The following is a 13845-nucleotide window of genomic DNA, read 5'->3' on the forward strand; positions in this document are numbered from 1 at the left end:
AAGGGACGCCAAAACATTCAAAGGGAGCAGGGCCACTTTTAGTAAAATGCCTAGAACGGAATGAGATATCTTCGCCCTACTTGGCACACTCATGTAAAAGCTCAATCTGAGGTCACAGGGAAAAAAATGTGAAGATTGGCTACTTGTTGGCGCTATAAGAAAGAAAAAGATAAAAATGGCTATAACTAGGCAAACATTTAGCCCATCAACATGAAAATTGGTGTGCACAGTCTTGGTCCAGAGTGCCAAAAGTGCCTGTAGGGACATTTGCGTATATCAAAAAACAGCCGCCATTGGCCGATGAAGTTTGAGCACCTATTAGACAAGGTTAACGGAGGCCGATCAGAATAAAACATTGTGGGCCTGTTTGACTCACAGCCCCAAAGGTCTGTGAGAAATTAGAAATAAATTGGCCACTAGGGGGCGGTATCATATTTTTTGAGGGTGTAAACGATTGTACATTGCGCCGTTTTGCGCACATACACGCAGTATTCGTATCGTATGATCAACCTCCTCGTTCAAAACAACTTTGCCTCTAGAACCACTGCTGTCAATCAAACCGTTTTTTAAAAAGGATTAAGATATGAAAAACCTACTTTTGCGAACTAGTCCTAGGTTTTTTGCTCAGTCTGTAAAAAAACAACGCAGTGCAATTCTCTGGACTCTTTAGGTCAATAATTACCAAAAACATGTTAAAAGTTACCCTTTGGGAAGCTGTAACTCCAAATCCAAATATACTCAAAAGCCTATGAAGCCGAAAACTCAAAACTTCATGAAACCCACTGAGCACATGCGACAGGTGATTCTAAACAAGCATGGAAAGTTTCAGGAAGATCGGACCTCAGCTGGTGCTAATACACTCATAATTACTTATTAGCAAAAGTCTGTCTAATATTTACCATACTACCTTATATTTGCACACTGTTTGGATGTTACAGAGCCTATCCACCTTATTTTTCCCATAAGAGTGGGTGTAGCCATTTGTAAATTTTATGGGTGTGGCTTCCGGTCTCATCTGCGTCCGGCTATTTTTAGCTGTACAAAACAGCTTGTTTTGCTGCTTGATATTGCAAATTGGTATCTTACCATATTATGTAATGTATTATCCTTATCCTATGACGCCACACCAACAGGCATCTGAAAATGGCTCGATTTGAAAAATGGGATATTATTTTTACAGATTAATTAAAAACCACTGCATGGATTTTTATCATTATAGGGCAGATTTGTACATACACTGCCAACACACATTAATGTTCAAACAACATGTAAAAGTGAAGTTTGCATCCGATGACCCCTTTAAAGAATAAGATGGATAAAAACATCCTTGACTTATTTGACTAAAATCTGTATTCAGTAATCTATGAAAGTGTCAAGTGTACTATTATTTTTCGTACTTGTAATCAATGCATACATACACAAGATAGTGATCTTAAAAGCTAGCACATGCCTTAAAACATCTAAAATCTTTTCTAGTGTTGATATATAAAATCACTTTCAAAGTAGTCCAACAGAATATGTTTGTATCACTTTATTTAAAACAATTTGTCCAGCATAAATCAAATATATTAAGGAAATACGTTGTGTCAAATGAATAGGCTTGTCAAATCGTAAGTAGAAGGGAAATAATAAGACATGGTGTGCAACTTGATACCAATTCATTGAAAATCTTGCTCGGCACACTTATATTTTACTGTATGCATAGACATGACCGTAATTAACCTTAATGTTGAACATTAAGAGAGTAAGTCTTGTTTAAACATCTGAGATGCTAGTCAGAGACATCTAACTAGGCAATAGTCACAGTAAAATCACCCCTGTAATAGGAGGATTACAAACTACACCTGTTTATCAGTTGGTTCAAGTATCGCACCGTATGGTTAGAGAACGTTTTAAAGGTCTTGAACTATCGTTTCTCGCAAAGTAAAAACATTATGCACCTACTCAGGACGTAACAGTTTGTATTGAAAAATAATCTGAGCATTACAATCATCAAATCAGAGGAAACAAAAAAACATATCTCATATTCCACTGAATGAAAAATGTACATCAGTTTGTATATTCAGTTTCAGTCCATGGTCTGAAAAACTGGTTTAGTCCCCAAAAGCTTCACAGTATCGGCTACTTTTAGAAGAGTCGGTGTCAAGATATTCCCCATCAAATTCTAAAAATGGACAAAGTAGCAAGTTGTCACAAAGTCGCAGGACTTCGAGTTCTTTGAGGCTGTTTCCACAAGATGTCAGTCAGGAGAGGTGTAGGGTATGATGCAACAGCCTGCAAAGAAATCAACAGACTATTAAATGTCAGAAAAGTCTCTTAAAGGAGAACTCCACTTCCAGAACAACAATTTACAAATGATTTACTCACCCCCTTGTCATCTAAGATGTTCATGTCTTTCTGTCTTCAGTCGTAAAGAAATTATGGTTTTTAAGGAAAGCATTTCAGGATTTTTCTCCATATAATGGACTTCATTGGTGCCCCGATTTTGAACTTCCAAAATGTAGTTTAAATGCAGCTTCAAAGGGCTCTAAACAATCCCAGCTGAGGAAGAAGGGTCTTATCTAGCGAAACGATCTGTCATTTTTTTTGAAAAATAAAAATTTGTATACTTTTTAAGCACAAAAGCTCGTGTAGCACAGGTTCTGGAATGCATGTCCACGATGCTACGAATTAGTAATGGGTCATTCTTGAACGATTCTTTCATTTTGAATGAATCTTCAATGCGACTCGGGAAAAATGGGTCGTCTCTAGTGATTCGTTCAGTCGTGCATGCGCAACATGCTATTCGTTTCTGTGCTGGAATTAGTTCACCTGTTTCGAGTCTTCGGGTTTTTCGAGCTGTTCGTTCATCTTATGGGGCTGTCACGTGATGAAACAACGACTCAAACCCGAAGACTTGTCGGATAAGAGGTGAGGTGAGCTAATCATAGACTAAAGACCCAGGTAAACAATGAATTAATCTTTTCTGTTTCTTATAGCATTATAGTTTTGTCTTGTTTGTAGTGTGATCAACGTTTGTGTAATCAGTAGATGTGTTAGGGAAGTAACACGTAACATTTTAATTATATTTTGCTAAAATGAACGAAATGACTCGAAAAAAGTTTAGTTCATTTTGCTGAATGAGGCTCAAACGTCCGAGTCGGTAAAATGATCCGAACTTCCCATCACTACTACGAATCACTTGTAAGTTCATCGTCTGTGTACTGAGTATGGCGAAAAACTCCATCTTATTTTCTCCTACAGCTTGAGGGAAGGACATCATTGTACCTTTTTGTTTGTAAACAGCATTTACAAACTTACTTGCACTTTCTTAGTCTTAGCGCGTTCGCTTTGTAAACACTGGGTCTGTAGTTCCGCATGGCCTTTCGACATGATTCAATAGTACATAGCGTCATGAACGCGCATGCCAGAGTCTGTGCTACACGAGCTTTTGTGCTTAAAAAGTGTAACATTTTTTATTTTCCAAAAAAAATGACAGATCGTTTCGCTAGATAAGATCCTTCTTCCTCGGCTGGGATCATTTAGAGCCCTTTGAAGCTGCATTTAAACTACATTTTGGAAGTTCAAAATCGGGGCGCCAATGAAGTCCATTATATAGAGAAAAATCCTGAAATGCTTTCCTCAAAAATCATAATTTCTTTACGACTGAAGACAGAAAGACATGAACATCTTGGATGACAAGGGGGTGAGTAAATTATTTGTGAATTGTTGTTCTGTAAGTGGAGTTCTGCTTTAAAAGGATAGTTCACCCAAAAATGAAAATTCTTTCATTAATTGCTCACCCTCATGTTGTTCCAAACCCATAACCAGAACACATATTAAGATATTTTAGATGAAAGATGAGAGCATAGACAGCAACGCAACTGACACATTTTAGACCCAGAAAGGTAGCATCGTTAAAATAGTCCATGTGACATCAGTGGTTCAACCATAATTTTCTAAACCTATATGAATACTTTTTGTGTGCAAAGAAAACAAAAATAACTTTATTCAACAATTTCCTCTCTCCCAGGACAGTCAACCGCTATTATCGAGAGTACCATGACACATATGTTATTTGTTTTGGTTTTTTAATTTTGTTATTCGTTTTCTTTGCGCATAAAATCTTTTTTTTCATAGCTTCATAAAATTAAGGTTGAACCACTGATGTCACATGGACTATTTTATCGACGTCTTTACAACCTTTCTGGGCTTTGACCATAGTGGGACCCTTGCTGTCTATGCAGGGTCAGAAAGCTTTCGGATTTCATCAAAAATATCTTATTTGTGTTCCGAAGATGAACAAAGGACTGATGGTTATGGAATGACAAGAGGGTGAGTAATTAATGACAGAATTTTCATTTTTGGGTGAACTATTAATTTAAGCTCTCCAAGGCTGCATTTATTTGATAAAAAATACAGTGAAACAGCAATTGCAAATTGAAATATTATATATATATATATATATATATATATTTATAAAATATTCTGTATATGTAAAATGTAATATAAAACATTTTCAGCATAATTTTTTAGTGTCACATGATCCTTAAGAAATCATTCTGTTGACTTTGTGCTCAAGAAATATTTTGTTGTGAATATATATATATATATATATGTATATATATGTTTGAAACTGAAGTCTTTTGTAACATAAATGTTGTACTGTCACTTTTGATCAATACAGTGCATCCTTGCCAAATACAAGTTTTAATTTCTTATATTTCCAATTTTAGTGCTTCAGAAACAGGGTAAAATACATGAAAGCTTTTTTTTCTGGCATGGGTTAAAATAACTGGAAAAAGTCAGAATTGAGGTATAAACTAAGTGGTGGCCAAAAAACAAAACAAAACAAACAAAAACCCACACACACATCACAATTCCAAGATATAAACTTGCAATTCTGAGAAAAAAAGTGAGTCCAAATTGTCCTAAAGAATAGCAAAGAGTTTAAATAATATAAAAGGTTTATATTATTTAAAAAAAAAAGTATAAAGGAAAGATCCCATAGTTTAATTAGATCATATATGGTATATTATAATTGTTATGATTTATCTAAAAGTAAATTTAGAATTGTGATATACATTGTGGTATACATCAGCCGTTCAAAAGTTTGGGATCGGTAAGATTTATTTAATCAAAAATGCTAAAAAAATTGATACTTTGAAATATTATTGCAATTTAAAATAACAGTTTTCGATTTTAATATAATTTAAAATATAATTTAATTCTGTGATGCAAAGCAAAATTTTCATCAGCCATTACTCCAGTCTTCATTGTCACACAATCCTTCAGAAATCATTCTAATATGCTGATTTATTATCAATGTTGGAAACAGCTGCTAATATTTTTTTTGGAACCTGTGATTCTTTTTTCAGGATTCTTTAATGTATATAGTTAAAAAGAACAGCATTTAATCAAAATATAAATCTTTTCTAACAATATAATTCTTTACTATCACTTTTTATCAATTTAACACATCCTTGCTGAATAAAAGTATTAATTTATTTCAAAGAAAGAAAGAAAAAAAAAATACTCACCCCAAATTTTAAACGGTAGTGTATTTTGTTACAAAAGATTTTTATTTTGAATAAATGCTGTTTTTTTTCAACCTTTACTATCACAGGTTCAAATATATATATTAAGCAACACAATCGTTTCAAACATTGACAATAAATCAGCATTTCAGAATGATTTCTGAAGGATAATTTGATACTGAAGACTGGAATAATAATATCACAGGAATAAATTCTATTTTAAAGTATATTCAAATAAAAAAAAAAACACTATTTTACATTTTGATAATATAATATTACTGTTTTTTTCTGTAGTTTTAATCAAATAAACATCATCAGCAGAAAAGACTTTTAAAAAAACAAAACAAAAAAAAAAACATTAAAAATCTTACTGATCTCAAACTTTTGAATGGCATACACTTTTTTACACCATAAAATAAAAAAGGTAATTGTGTCTTTTTTCTTTAGAATTACACGTTTATATTGTGAAATACTGTCTTTTCTCACAAAACTGTGAGAAGATTCTAAATTAGGATATAAAAGTCACAATTACCTTTTATTAAAACTTGTATTTAAAGTGTACACAACACAAAACATTATTTTAAAGTAATAATCCAACATTTTAAAATATATACAGGTGCATCTCAAGAAATTAGAATGTTGTGGAAAAGTTAATTTATTTCAGTAATTCAACTCAAACTGTGAAACTCGTGTATTAAATAAATTCAGTGCACACAGACTGAAGTAGTTTAAGTCTTTGGTTCTTTTAATTGTGATGATTTCGGCTCACATTTAACAAAAACCCACCAATTCACTATCTCAACAAATTAGAATACTTCATAAAACCTTTAATTGTTGGCCTTCTGGAAAGTATGTTCATTTACTGTATATGTACTCAATACTTGGTAGGATTCCCTTTTGCTTTAATTACTGCCTTAATTTGGCGTGGCATGGAGGTGATCAGTCTGTGGCACTGCTGAGGTGGTGTGGAAGCCCAGGTTTTTTTGACAGTGGCCTTCAGCTCATCTGCATTTTTTGGTCTCTTGATTCTCATTTTCCTCTTGACAGTACCCCATAGATTCTCTATGGGGTTCAGGTCTGGTGAGTTTACTGGCCAGTCAAGCACACCAACACCATGGTCATTTAACCAACTTTTGGTGCTTTTGGCAGTGTGGGCAGGTGCCAAATCCTGCTGGAAAATGAAATCAGCATCTTTAAAAAAAAAGCTGGTCAGCAGAAGGAAGCATGAAGTGCTCTAAAATGTCTTGGTAAACGTGTGCAGTGACTCTGGTTTTCAAAAAACACAGTGGACCAACACCAGCAGATGACATTGCACCCCAAATCATCACACTGTGGAAACTTAACACTGGACTTCAAGCAACTTGGGCTATGAACTTCTCCACCCTTACTCCAGACTCTAGGACCTTGGTTTCCAAACAAAATAAAAAAAACTTGCTCTCATCTGAAAAGAGGACTTCGGACCACTGGGCAACTTGCCCCCAGCCTCAGTCCATTCCTTGTGAAGTTCACCCAAATTCTTGAAACGATTTTGCTTGACAAGCCTCTCAAGGCTGTGGTTCTCTCGGTTGGTTGTGCATCTTTTTCTTCCACACTTTTTCCTTCCACTCAACTTTCTGTTAACATGCTTGGATACAGCACTCTGTGAACAGCCAGCTTCTTTGGCAATGAATGTTTGTGGCTTACCCTCCTTGTGAAGGGTGTCAATGATTGTCTTCTGGACAACTGTCAGATCAGCAGTCTTCCCCATGATTGTGTAGCCTAGTGAACCAAACTGAGAGACCATTTTGAAGGCTCAGGAAACCTTTGCAGGTGTTTTGAGTTGATTAGCTGATTGGCATTTCACCATATTCTAATTTGTTGAGATAGTGAATTGGTGGGTTTTTGTTAAATGTGAGCCAAAATCATCACAATTAAAAGAACCAAAGACTTAAACTACTTCAGTCTGTGTGCACTGAATTTATTTAATACATGAGTTTCACAATTTTAGGTGAATTACTGAAATAAATGAACTTTTCCATGACACTCTAATTTATTGAGATGCACCTGTACACTGCCCTCCAAAAGTTAGGAAACGCCCCTGGCAAAGTGTGGTTTTGGACAATATCAGCACAAATCCTTATCATTTTTTGGTGCAAATACATTAAAGTAACTTGACATTATCATTGAAGACCAGCAGTAATAATTTTCATTTTAATTACATAATAATGGCAATATATACATGTCAAAGTCAGACATGCCCCTTTGCCAGATTTGATGCCTGGTTACTGGTTTAAACTTGGCCCAGGTTTTTAAAAGATTTTGGGGTCAGCACACCTTAACAGCTTCAACAATTGATTGCCAATTAATTTTAGAATACAATGAATTTTGGCCCAGATTATGCAGAGCTGTAAGAGCTGCTAATGGTGGAAATTTTGATGAATCGAAAATATACGTTTTTCTATGTATAAACTGTTTATATAATAAAATATGTTCTCGTAGTTTGTGTTGCCCCTCATCAGTGCAAAATTATCACAAATATAAAGGATTCATGCCAATATTGTGCAAAACCCCACTTTTCTAGGGCGTTTCCAAACTTTTGGAGGGCAGTGTAACATCAAAATTCATAAAAGTAAAAATCTGGAACAAACCTTTTGTGCCTTCCACTTCAGATGACACGTTGTCTACATACAATAAGAAAGTGTAAATTCACCCATAATGTAAATGCATTCATTAATTCCTCAAAAGCATTTATTTTCCTTTGTTATAGTGTTTAAATTCTTAAACAAAAATCTCAAGACAATGAACAGACAAACAAACACTGACAATTTGTTTGAATTAGTATGGTGACTTTAGTTTAAAAATGTATAGCTTGAAAAAACTTGTGTGTGTGTGTGTGTGTGTGAGAGAGAGAGAGAGAGAGAGAGAGAGAGAGAAAGAGAAAGATAGAAAATGAGATTTATTGTCTTTCATTTGGGGTTTTATAATGGTGATATTACATCTGACATGTTAATAGTCACACAAAAGCATGAAAAGTAAACTTAACAAGATTTAAAATTACTACCATCGTTATTTATAATAAGTTTATTGTTCTTTGACAAATCATAAACTTTGCTCGTATTGGTGATTCAGCTGTTGAACAAATCATCTACAAAAGTTTGAACACAGTTAACATACAAAGTCTGTGTGCGCTACTAAAATGTAGCAAATGTTAACTTACTGTTATCCATCATTTGTCCTAAACAACAGCAACTGAAAGAGTTTACAATATTTCAAAACTTAGGAAAGATTCCATAGTTAAATTTAATGTAATAGATGGTATATTATAAATGTTATGATCTATTGAATTACGATGATTAGCATGCAGTTAGTAAGTAGAAGTAAATTAGAGGAGGAGAAGGGCTTAGTGTCATTCCATTTGTATTATTTATATATATTTTTGTAATTAAATCTATCTACAATAAATTAGTCTTGGGTTTGATGCTGTACTTGAATGCACAGTCACTTTAAAAATGGGAAAGATGCGTGCAAATCTTAACATTGGGGTGACGCTGACAAATATGTGGATAGAAAGTGTTTGCTGAAAGTCACAAATATTTGACCCCCTAAATAAAAGCATTTTAAACAAATAAAAAGACAATTTTGGTGGCAAAACATGACATTAAAACGCATGCACTACAACAGTCCTGAAAGTACTAATTCACATCTATTCACTTAATGAACTGCAATCCTAAATAAGTAACTTTTTTAAAAAAAGGCAACGTGCCTAAATTAGGAGCTACATGTTAAAGCGGTTTCATCACAGTCACTTCCTTTGTTACCGAATCCACGTCCTCCTTTACATCTGCAGGGTGTTTTGATAAATTTGTCTTTAAAAGGTCCATGTTATTATCATGCTGGTGTATATCTCCGGTCCACATTTTCATATTTCATTGAAGCCCGTTCGTACTGATCCAGGATTGCACTATTTTCAAGAAGTCTACGTGACGGAGACAATGCATGATGGGAGATGAGAAAAACACAGCATTGCACATTACACAGTGTGACACACACAAAATCATTCGCAAAGCACAAACATAAACTCATCATTAATATGAAGAAATGCTGCTCTTTGTAGATTATTAAGACATGTATAAGTATAAAACACATCACAGTAGGTAAAACAGGTAAACTTGAAAAAGTGTTTTGGAAATGTACACAAATTTGTGTTTCTTTATTAAATTTAAAGCCACCAAAGATATATTTAAAATGATATTTCACCAAAAAGGAAGCTTTTTCTATTTTTTTACTCACCCTCACGTTATTTCTGACTTTATTTCTACTGTGTAACAAAAAAAGGTGAATTTTTGATCAATATTATGAAAGTGGATGATTGTTGTTATTGTTATTAACTAAAATTGTAGTTGAAACTGTAAACTTAAATGTGTGGTTGAAATAAAGCTGAAAAAAAAAGAAGTAATTTTATACTATATTTTAAACATATTAATATAACCTAATTACTACATATACATAGACAAGGTATGAGCCAATTCAAAATATTAATAAATACTATAACAGTATATAAATAATACTAGAAATATTACCTTGGCAACAAATAAATACACTAAAGTACTAAAATTACTAAAAAAAGAACAAAAATTTAAATAAACATAAAACTATTATAAAAAACAACAAAAATGTAACACAATTACTTTAAACTTTAATTATATAGATATATCATTTTAAATACATAAATATATACTGAATTACACACACACACACACACCAACTTACTAAAACCTTATTAAAATTAAAATCTAGAAATATTAGGCATATTAGGCAAAATTACTGAAAAAAGACCAATTACTAAAAATGAAGTAAATATACAGAAATACTTTTTTAAATGATAAAAAAATTAATTAAAATTTAGAAATATTACCTTAACAATTTAATTAATTAATAAATACGCTGAAGTACTAAAATTACTGAAAAAAGACCAAATACTAAATATATATATATATATATATATATTTTTTTTTTTTTTTAATTAAATGACAAAACTTTAATTATATATATATATATATATATATATATATATATATATACACACAAAATTACTAAAACCTGAATTCAAATCTAGAAATATTACCTTGGCAAAACGCTGAATTACTAAAATTACTGAGAAAAAAAAGACCAAATACCAAAAAATAAATAAATAAATAAATAAATAAATAAACAAACAAACAAACAAACAAACAAACAGATTTGGTCTTATTAAAAACTAATTACTAAAATTGAAACAAACATATAGAAATATTTTTAATTTAAAAATAAAATGACTTTAAACTTTGTAATTATAAATGTATATAATTCTAAATATTAATAAATACAGATACAATTACACACACACACACACACACACACACCAAGTTACTAAAACACTTAATTAAAATCTGGAAATATTCCCGTGACAACTAACTGAAATAAATACATTGAAGTACTAAAATTACTGAAAAACTTATTAAAATGACTAAAAATGAAATATATATATATAGAAATATAAAAAATTACAAAAGCACATAACAAAATGACTTTAAACTTTAATATTAAAGATATAGAATTATAAATATTAATAAATACATATAAATAATACTTGATTACTAAAAATATTACTAAAAATGAAATAATTACACACACACCAAATTAATAAAAACTTAATTAAAATCTTAAAATATGACCTTGGCAACTACCTGAAATAAATACACTGAAGTACTAAAGTCACTAAAAAAGTACTGAAATAATTGTATATTATTAAATATATTTGAATATGTTAATCATATTAATTAAATATATTAATAATAATAAACATAATATAAATATCTATATATACACACACACAAACACACAATGTATGAGCTAATTCAAAATATTCATAAATACTATAACAGTAAGTAAATAATACTAAACTGATGAATATTATTTAATGGTGATACTTGTTATTTTGGATAAAGTAAAATATTCATCAAAAATTCACCTTTTGCATTCTACTGAAGAAAATCAGTCAGGGTGAATAAATAAAGACAGATTTTTCTTAAAAGACTTCTATTTTTGTTCACACAAACTACAGTTTCCTTTCATTAGGGCTGAATGATGACTCAAAGTGCATGAATTTGCCTTTGATTTCATCTGAAATGTCTATTTTGATATCCTTAATAAAGATCAACAGATTCATTCCATGCACATCAGAACAGAACATGATAACATTCAAAACAAATGAAAGAAAGCTAAAATGGCAAGCAACATATAAAAGGACCTCACCAATAAGCAAGATGGTCACATGTTCTAATGATGACCATCTCAATGACAATGAAGGGTTTGGACAAAACAAACCAAAAAAAAATCGACACTGACTCACAGTGACTAGACAAACATTTAAAAACATGTTTAAAGAGTCTTACCTTCAGATTGTCTGTTACACCCTAGTTGTGTTGTACTCAGATTCATGTTTGTTTAGAGACCCAATGAGGCAGAACCTGGAATATCATCGCTTGTATGTTTAATATCATGATATTTGTTGCATATGGAATTATAATGCACATTTCATTTGTTTGGGGTCTAGTTCTTTTGCATCCTGTCAGAAGAGCAATAAAAACATGCTCAAAATGTGCATGTACATAATCAGTTTCTCTTTTTTTACACTGAAAATTACTTCATAAAGCTATAAGTCATTTTTTAAGAACTGGAGGAATAGAAACACTATTCTTTTTAGCATACCCATTTATCTCTGTTCATGCTGATTTTATTTTTTTAAATATAAAATTATATTTACAACTGTTCAAAAGTTTGGGGTCAGTAAGACTTGTAATATTTTTTGGAATTTTGGTATATTACTACAATTTAAAATAGCTGTTTTTTTATTTTAATATACAGTGCCGTCCACTAATATTGGCACCGTTGGTAAATATGAGGAAAGGTGGCTGTGAAAATAAATCTGCATTGTTTATCCTTTTGATCTTTCATTGAAAATCACTAAATTCTAACCTTTCATTCAAGTAAAACAATGTGGGGGAAAGTGGGGGGAAATCTCATTATGAAAAAAATGTTTTTCTCTAGTTCACGTTGGCCACAAATATTGGCACCCAATTATTGCAACATCCTTTTCCCAAGATAACAGCTCTGAGTTTTCTCCTATAATGCCATCAGAAACCATTCCTTCATCCAGACTCACTTCAGATCCTTCAGAATACAAGCTCCATGTTGGTGCTTCTTCTCTTCAGTTCACGCCACTCATTTTCTGTAGGGTTCAGGTCAGAGTACTGGGCCGTCCATGGGAGAAGCTTCATTTTTTGCTTTGTGACACATTTTTGTATTGATTTTGATGTTAGATTTGGATCATTTTCCTGATGGAAGATCCAACCATGACCCATTATAAGACTTCTAACAGAGGCAGTCAGGTTTAGATTGTTTATCTGTTGCTATTTGATAGAATCCATGAAGCCATGTATCTGAACAAGATGTCCAGGACCTTTAGCATAAAAATAGGCCGATAACATTAGAATGTTGTGGAAAAGTTCATTTATTTCAGTAATTCAACTCAAATTGTGAAAATCGTGTGTTAAATAAATTCAATGCACACAGACTGAAGTAGTTTAAGTCTTTGGTTCTTTTAATTGTGATGATTTTTGCTCACATTTAACAAAAACCCACCAATTCACTATCTCAACAAATTAGAATATGGTGACATGCCAATCAGCTATTCAACACCTGCAAAGGTTTCCTGAGCCTTCAAAATGGTCTCTCAGTTTGGTTCACTAGGCTACACAATCATGGGGAAGACTGCTGATCTGACAGTTGTCCAGAAGACAATCATTGACACCTTTCACAAGGAGGGTAAGCCACAAACATTCATTGCCAAAGAAGCTGGCTGTTCACAGAGTGCTGCATCCAAGCATGTTAACAGAAAGTTGAGTGGAAGGAAAAAGTGTGGAAGAAAAAGAAAAATCTCAACAAACTAGAATACTTCATAAGACCAATAAAAAAACAGTTTTAGTGAATTGTTGGCCTACTGGAAAGTATGTTCATTTACTGTATATGTACTCAATACTTGGTAGGGGCTCCTTTTGCTTTAATTACTGTCTCAATTTGGCGTGGCATGGAGGTGATCAGTCTGTGGCACTGCTGAGGTGGTATGGAAGCCCAGGTTTCTTTGACAGTGGCCTTCAGCTCATCTGCATTTTTTGGTTTCTCGTTTCTCATTTTCCTCTTGACAATACGCCATAGATTCCCTATGAGGTTCAGGTCTGGTGAGTTTGCTAAACCAGTCAAGCACACCAACACCATGGTCATTTAACCAACTTTTGGTGCTTTTGGCCAA

The 13845-nt window shown here is 32.6% G+C and overlaps 1 protein-coding gene across 2 annotated transcripts in view; it reads right to left on the bottom strand.

The window, feature by feature from the left end:
- Window positions 1-1528: 1528 nt before the first annotated feature.
- Window positions 1529-13845, bottom strand: part of neto1l (neuropilin (NRP) and tolloid (TLL)-like 1, like) — a 149543-nt gene continuing 137226 nt past the window's right edge. Inside the window, exons 10-12 of one of the 2 annotated variants that reach the window (XR_007825640.1) lie at window positions 11930-12004; window positions 8144-9471; window positions 1529-2274 (exon numbers count right to left, since the gene is read on the bottom strand). Coding sequence is in view for 1 of the 2 variants with exons in the window: in XM_051098228.1 (XP_050954185.1) it covers window positions 11944-12004 (61 nt within the window). In the remaining variant the exon portion in view is untranslated. The remainder of the gene's footprint in view (window positions 2275-8143; window positions 9472-11929; window positions 12005-13845) is intronic. The other variant, XM_051098228.1, reaches the window with a different exon arrangement.

The sequence above is a fragment of the Labeo rohita genome, chromosome 24, assembly GCF_022985175.1.
Source record: "Labeo rohita strain BAU-BD-2019 chromosome 24, IGBB_LRoh.1.0, whole genome shotgun sequence".
NCBI lineage: Eukaryota > Metazoa > Chordata > Actinopteri > Cypriniformes > Cyprinidae > Labeo > Labeo rohita.